This window comes from Brassica napus, chromosome C8 (assembly GCF_020379485.1).
Source record: "Brassica napus cultivar Da-Ae chromosome C8, Da-Ae, whole genome shotgun sequence".
Lineage (NCBI taxonomy): Eukaryota > Viridiplantae > Streptophyta > Magnoliopsida > Brassicales > Brassicaceae > Brassica > Brassica napus.
This window is the reverse complement of record NC_063451.1, coordinates 12,595,398-12,603,495: the sequence shown is the minus strand read 5'-3', so window position 1 is coordinate 12,603,495 and position 8,098 is coordinate 12,595,398. Positions and strand designations below refer to the sequence as shown.

Here is an 8,098-nt window from a genome sequence, read left to right as displayed (position 1 = left end):
TTTAAAATTTCATCAAAATCACCCAATTAACTTCAAAACTCACCTAAATTCCACTAAAATGAAAACATCCCCAAACCTCCTAAAACCTCTAGTCCAATAAACCTCCTTAATGTAAATGGTATCATTTTATTATCTAAAAGAAGAATGTTTTGTGTAAGTTATATAGGTACATCACATAGAACAATAATTAAGCTTGTTGTGTTATGTTGCTAATTAAACTGTCTGCAGTCACGCTTCTTTATTATCCACATTTGAAGTGGTCTTTTGCGTTAGCCAATTCGTCATATACCTACTACCTACAAAATTCTTATGAGAATAAAAATTCAATAATATGATATAAATGTCATGCATTTTGTTATCACACTAGGTAGTGATCCGCACCGTGCGCAGAGTAGAATAATTGATTAGATTATTTATTTAACGTTGTACTAAGGAATTTGTCGTATAGCTTTTTCTAGGAATGAGTATTCAGATATTCGTTTAGATGCAGTTAATCTATTCGGATTTCGGATTTTTAGAGTTAGAAATTTAAATCTGATTTGGATATTTACAAATTTTGGTTTGAATTTGATTTGGATTTTGTACGAATCATTGCCGGTTCAGTTTGGATTCGAGTTTGGATACCCATTTTAATTATGTATTTTTTTAACAAAAATCTAAATATACTTACGTCTTCAAAATAAAAATAATGTAAAACATAAAAATTTGAATAGTGTAAGACTAAATACCTAAATTTACATACAAAAATAGTTTAATTTATATTTTTTGGATGGAGAATAAATAGTATTTTCAGTAATTTTGAACAATTTTTGTTATTTTTAGATATTTACTTATGAGTGACTACTTTGATAATGTTTAGATATTTTCATATTTTTGAATATATAATATATATAAAATTAAAAATAACTAATATATTTAAGTACATAATTGTGATTTAGAGATTTTTGGTATCCAAAATATTTTAGTTTGGATCGGATTCTGGTCTGGTTACTTGGATATTAAAATTTTTAGATCCATCTGAGTACTTAATCAGTTTTTATTTATGTTTAGTAGTACTTTCAAATCAAGTTCGGTTTGGTTCTTCAGATCTAATTTTTTTACCCGGACTTACTTTTTTCTACTAATATAAAGCAAAATAAAATAAATACAAAACAAATATTTTGGACTTATTTTACATACATAATTACTGGACCATACTTTAAGAATACCAATAAAATGGTTGAGTGTCCTTTCAATATTTTTGGGCATGTTGCAAAATTGACATAGTCTATAACCAATAACGTGTAATTTATATCAAAATAGTATTGGTAAATATAATAAAACATGACACAATCGAGTGAAATAGGGTTAGGGTTGCATCAAATATAATGTGATCTCTTTACTCCACACATGAATTCTGTTTTTCAATCAGTTTCGCGAATTTTATCTTCTTTTAAAGCTTTCTGATTTCTGATATTTTCTAACAATTTGATTATGTTTCTAATTCTTGGTATGATATGAAAACTCTATAAAGAAAAGCAATATTCAGCTAAACAAAAGATCCAACTTTGTGTGTGGTGTTTCTCACTTCAGTTCCCTTAATTCATAACCAATCACAATTATTTGTTATCTTCGTATACAAAAGCTTCAATCATGGCCAAATTCGGCAAGGTACGGAACTTTCAATTTCTAAAAACATTCTCATTCCAACATTTGAGTTGGTATGAATCTTAATAATTTTGTAATTTCTTTCTTTCAACAATGATATTATTCAATAGTTGCACTAAGGGAACTTCAATTCACTAATACAAAGGTTAAAAATACATTAACTAAAAATGAGCTGATTGAAAAATGTAGTGTGTGAACACGCTAAATTGTCTACGCTGGAGTAAAGAAAATTAGTGTATGAACACAATAATTTTAAAATAATTGTAAGGCTATCACGTCAGAATTCTAATTTTTAAATGATTGTGAGACTGTCACGTGTCAATTAGTGTGTAAAAGCATTTATTACAAATGCTTCTCTTTTAACATATAGGGAATATGTGATATATTCTAAATGTTTATCCATAATTGGTTATTCATAAATTAGCTCATTTTTAATTGCATATAAATAAAACTAATTGTGTTTTCTGCATATTTGGGCGTAATCATCTTACAAATATTTATTAATATATGCAGTATGAAAGTGAATTTTAGCCTCTTTTAAATTTTTCACCTCTTTAATTAGGAACATGCATAAACTTAAGAAAAAAACTTCAAAAATATAACCAAAATAAAAATAAAACAAATTAAAAAAATTAAAATTATGTGATAGCCTAGAAGATTTTTTTTTTAAAAAGTGAACTAATATAATGATAAGATGAATATATACATGGATTTATCTTACTATTTCATAACTTTTATTTATAAAAGAAAAAGTAATAATAGTTTCATTACTATAGTAGATTTATGGTTAATTATATAATCATAAACTTAATAATGATGTGTACAAAGCAAAAAGAAAATTAGATGAAATCAAAGTTGATATAAGATGAGACAATGATTTATAAAAACATTTGATCAAATTTACCATTAAACGATACAAAAGTCAACTTATCTCTTATATACTAAAGCACAAGTCACCTAACAAATCAAAATTTGACATATGGAAATGCTTTAAAAATAAAAAAAACAATTGATTCAAAGAAAAATATTTTCGATCCCTAATTTTAAGCAACTACATCCTATTTTTTTCTCAAAATATATCTCATCTACATTCACAACAGTTGACCACGATTTTAACCTGTATTTCAAAAAAAAAAAACATATTATTTTTCTCTACTAAAACTTCAGTTTTGTTTTCCACCGGTTTCTTTAAATCATCTTTCTTTTTTTCTGCACCAGTTCAAAACTTTTGTTATTCATTTTCTGGATTTTTACTGTAAAGTTCATCACGACAAGATTTTAGATAGCAAGGGTCGAATAAAGTTGTCATTGAACCACTTTCAAAGCATCAAGTGGATTGTGGCAGTGGAGTTTTAAATCACATTAGGAAAAGATTGATACTGGTATGGTCATTTCTGAAGAAATTGAAACTACTGATGATTTTGAATATTATTCTTTTTATTTTAATATACTTGACTTTAGATCATTACAGTATAGTTAACTTTGAAGCTTCCTTTATCAATTAAAACAGGTCATGAAGGTCACGGATTGGAGAGATGGGGTGGAGCATAAACAAAATTATTCTCGAGGAATGCTTATAAACCTACACTCACTCAGTGATCTTCCACTTTACTAAAGGAACAAACCTCAAGCTTTGGCCTCACGAATAAGGTTTGCATGTTTTCCACTTTTTACTATTTCTCCTTCCCAAATTTAGATTTATTGGTTAATTTTTCCTTTGCTGAAGCTTGAAAACAATATTTTTTCAGTAGTCATAACTGCAATTGAGTTCGACAATAACATTTTTGCAAGGTCGACTATGGCAATTTTTCATCAAGACATAACAATTCACTATAATTTTATAAAAAGCAAACTAAAGTTGTAAATAACGAAAGTTGTAAATTTTAATCTTATAAATTCAACAAACTACAAAATATGCAATGTGGGTTAATTTTGTTTTGAATGTGTGCTTTTCAAAAAAAAAAATGTTAGGTAAAGTAAATAAAATGTCAATAACATCCACATTTTAAACTGTAAAAAATTGTAATAGTAAATTTATTTGATTCACCAAAACCAAATTAATATATATATTAAGATACATTAAGGGTTCGACTCGTGACCATTCTGGAAACAAGAGGAACTAATAGAAAAAGAACGTAAAGAAATAAAATTGCAGGAATGAAAATGAATGGTTGTTCTTTTTCAAATTTAACAAGGAATACTTTTGTTTTTTATATCTCTACAAAAAAAAGAATGGTAGGGAATGAGAATAAAAAATTATTCCTTGTGAATGATGATATTATTTAGGAACGTTAGGGAATTCATTATTCATCGTCGTTCTCTGGTCACCATTCATACCCTAAGTCTTGTTATTATGGAAGAAATCATTTAATAAGTTAATGAATCAAGTAAAGTATTTAACTATATTTTATATTTTATTTATTTTTGAAAAATCCTACAAGCATGTACCATCTTATAATAATATGAGTTATTGTTGTACTTTTTCAACTGCTTTATTTTAATGCAACACTTCTAATATCATGTGCCATTGTTCATATAATATTTTTGTGAAAAAGTTTATTCTGATTAAAAATTATGACAATGTTTAAATAATTTAAAAAAAACAGTTAATTAGACCCGGCTACGCCGGGCTGTAATACTAGTAAAAACTAAAAATCAAGTAAAAATAAACTTTAATCATGATGTGCACAAAGCAAACAAAAAAGTATTAGATGCTAATGAAATTGTATAAAAGATAAGATGAAAGGATGAAACAAAGGCTTATAAAAACAAGGCCCCTAAAAACAATTGATCAAAACAACTATTAAACATGATAATGAAGTTAAGCTACAAAAAATAAAATTCAAGTGATATGGTATTATGGTTGATATAGTTGATGAGCTTTTTTTCTTGTACAGGGACTGACCAAACACTTTTTCAACTTTTACTTATATATTACATAGATAATAACATGAATTGTCTTTATGATAGCACTAAAAAAAAGACCTTGTCACAAATATAGAATCTAATGATCAAAATAACCAAAATGTGTTCATTAAAGAGGTAAATATACACTTATACTTCTAGAGTTAACTAATCCAAACCTTAGGGTTCAGAGTTAAAGGGTGGAGATTTTGGATTAAGTTTTTAAACAAAATATTAAAAAAATTTGAAAATAAAAATTTGAAAATAAAATGAGTTAAACACAACTATTCAAGACATTTGATAGAGGTCTGATACTAGAAGTTTTTAGTGCAGTAGAAGACTGAGAAAATTTGTTATTATTTGTTTTAGCTTTTATAAATATATAAATTTGTAACTTAAATTATTGCCTCTAGTGAAAGTAATATTAATTTTTAGAAGTTACCTAACACAGAAAATCACGTAGTAGCTACAGATAATACCAAATCAAATAAAAATCTTAACTTATATAACAATAAAAATGTGACAAATAATTATGTTTCACAATCGGTGTTAATATATATAGACGTCAGATTCTTTTTGTTCTTGTTTAACTCCTCCCAAAAAAAAACATTTTAAACAAATACTCCAAAGAGAAGAGAAAATGAAGAAATTGTTTGTTCTATTTATTGTATTACTACTATACTCGTATGTTGCAGCTGAGTTTTTATCGCCGTCAGAGTCACCTGTGGTTTCAGAGTCACCATTGGTATCACCATCAGATGCACCTGTGGTTTCAGAGTCACCATTGGTATCACCATCAGATGCACCTGTGTTGTCAGAGTCACCTATTTTATCACCGTTAGGCACGCCTGTGTTATCTCCATCATCTGAACCATCAAACAATGATTGTGCTACTGTAATTTTCAGCATGTTCGATTGTCTTTCCTTCTTGACAGTCGGGTCAAAGGATCGTAGTCCAACTAAATCGTGCTGTGATGGTGTTAAAACAGTTCTTGAATATAATCCTAATTGTCTCTGCATTGCATTGGAGAGCAGCCGTGACATGGGATTTGAGTTAATTAATAGAAAAGCTCTTGCCATGCCTTCTATTTGCAATATTTTCATTAATCCTCATTGTGGTATTATTCTTTGATTCTTTTAGCCCTTTAATTATTTGTCTGTTTAAGTTTTGAATGAATTCAGATAGTTATTGTTTTCTAACTTATTTTTGCAGATGTTGCATCAAGTCCGACTGCATCAATCTCAACACCAGGAACAACTACGAGTTAGTTTACATCATATAAATGTTTTATTTTTTCTCAGCATCTTGCACTTGGTTATTCTGATCAATATAAAAAGAGTGCGGGAACAAGACGATAAACGTGATATCTCACATATAACATTAACTTTTGTATCTTTGATTTTCTATTTTCAATATAGTTATTTATATTGTATGCTATAAAGTTATATTCCAGTTTCTCCATCGGAACCACCTACAAATCTATCACCACCTGTGGTTATGACCCCATCACCGCCAACGGTTACAACTTCGTCACCACCAGCGGTTAATGCTCCATCACCACCAACGTTTACGACTCCATCACCACCAACGTTTACAACTCCATCACCGTCTGTTAATCCTTCACCACCGGCGGTTATTACATCACCGGCTAGGACTGCTTCACCACCAACGATTACTCACTCATCACAGTCATCACAAGCGATGACTGCTTTGTCACCTGCAATAATTGCTCCGTCACCATCTAAATCTGGAGCCACGAACTTGTCCATATCCAAGCTATTCCTTAGGATCGTCACAATTTCTACTTTTGCTTATGTTGTTTCCTTCAATTTAATTTAGTTGAAATCATTTTTCTGTTTTTATTTAATGGATTGTTAAGAAATAAATTATTGATATTTGTTATCTTTTTCAAGACAATTTAATTAGTTAGTTGTTTTTATTTGCTCGATATTTTTACTTCTCTTTATACAAGAGTCATCGTATTTATCTTTTCTGAGTACTTTTTTTCGTCTATCCAATCTTTTTTCTACGAAACCGTATCAAACAAAATACTGAATAAAGCTGGATGTGCACGACATATAGTATAATAATTACATTTATTTTTTTAATCTACAAAAATTTCAACCTCTTTTTAAACAGAAAATGAGCCGTATAATATTTTGATATCAAATTAAATCACTGCCATTATGTAGCATAATTCTGTTAGTGATTTATTATATTGATTTATACTATACATATCTAGTTTTCCGCAGATTTCGGGACATTCCATCTAACAAATTTTGCATTTCTATTCTTAAATTTGTTTTTTTAAACCCTAACCATAAAATCTTGATTTCATTATTTCATTATTATTTTTTTTTGCAACAAAGGGTTATTCTATTACTCAAATTTGAGGTGGTCTGGTTAACTAGGGATAGAACAACCAATAAAGCACAAAGATCTATGAAAAGAACGTGCATTTCTAGCTAGCGAGTCAGCAATTTCATTTTGCACCCTTGGGAAGTATTCAATTTTGAAGTCCGGAAAACACAACTTGAGAAGTTGAATGACCTCCAGCTCGATTGAGAAATTTGGCCATGCTTGTGGATCCGCTACCATTGCAATCAGATCCTTGCAATCCGTCTCAAATCTCTGACATGTCGAGTGATGTAGCATGCTCTCCATTGCCCATCTTAATGCTTCCAGTTCAGAGTGTATTGGTGTCTCATGCCTCCTTAAGTTCCTTGTCCCCATTAGTTGGATCTTCCCTCTGTCATCCTTCCATACCCATCTAATTCCACTGAATTGATCCGTAGAGGTCCATAAACCATCCACCGTACAAATATTCTCCACGCTTAAGGCTTGTGTGACTTCAACAATTTGTGCATGTGGGGGAGCAGGTATAGAATCATTTGCATTGTACCATGTCTGACATTCACTCTCTGCATATCTGACTAACTCCAAATGGTCCATATCTATACCTTTGAATATCTTATCATTCCTCGCTTTCCAAATATATAAAATTATCCAAGGATATGAGTCTCTGTTATAATTTATAAATAACATAGTCACTGGAAAAAATAGAATTAAAACCCCATCCAATGCATACATATTATTTTTGAAGATCAAACAAATGATAGTCTAATAGTTTTTTATTGAGTATATAATATTTATAGTCTTATATTTTATATTTTTTTTTGCGTCAAACAATTATTGTATTACTCAAATTTTAGATGGTGTCTCACTAATAAAATCGAAAGAAAACAACCAACAAATATAATATTTTGTGGAAAGATCTAACCCTCATAGCTAAGACATACACTGTAGATTTGTTTAGACGAGAACATATCTAATTGTGAAGTCTTGAAAATGTTCTTTTAGCTTTGCTACTTCCTTGAGCTTCGTGAACATATATACCATAGACTTGGAATTTTGAATTATCTCCTAGAAGTATGTACCGAAAGCTTGAACTATCGAATATGGGAGCATATATAAGCTTTATAGACTAGATAAGTGCTTCGATTTCTGAGTCTAGACGACACCGTCTCCGCCTTTGGTTTCTCATTT

At 29.4% G+C, this 8,098-nt stretch overlaps 1 protein-coding gene across 1 annotated transcript; it reads left to right on the top strand.

The window, feature by feature from the left end:
• The first annotated feature begins 1,793 nt into the window (after positions 1-1,793).
• Positions 1,794-6,414, top strand: LOC111208525 (non-specific lipid transfer protein GPI-anchored 23-like). Its single transcript, XM_022707600.2, has 3 exons — positions 1,794-5,669; positions 5,765-5,815; positions 6,006-6,414. The coding sequence occupies exons 1-3, from the start codon at positions 5,192-5,194 to the stop codon at positions 6,389-6,391; spliced, it is 915 nt and encodes a 304-aa protein (XP_022563321.1). The 5' UTR covers positions 1,794-5,191; the 3' UTR covers positions 6,392-6,414.
• Positions 6,415-8,098: the final 1,684 nt, after the last annotated feature.

What these genes read in the sequence shown, in the direction of transcription:
- LOC111208525 (XM_022707600.2), top strand. Translation starts at nt 5,192, where the DNA reads ATGAAGAAATTGTTTGTTCTATTTATTGTATTACTACTATACTCGTAT. An exon ending in TTTCATTAATCCTCATTGTG is followed by an intron (nt 5,670 to 5,764) that starts GTATTATTCTTT and finishes TTATTTTTGCAG; the next exon opens with ATGTTGCATCAAGTCCGACT. An exon ending in AACACCAGGAACAACTACGA is followed by an intron (nt 5,816 to 6,005) that starts GTTAGTTTACAT and finishes GTTATATTCCAG; the next exon opens with TTTCTCCATCGGAACCACCT.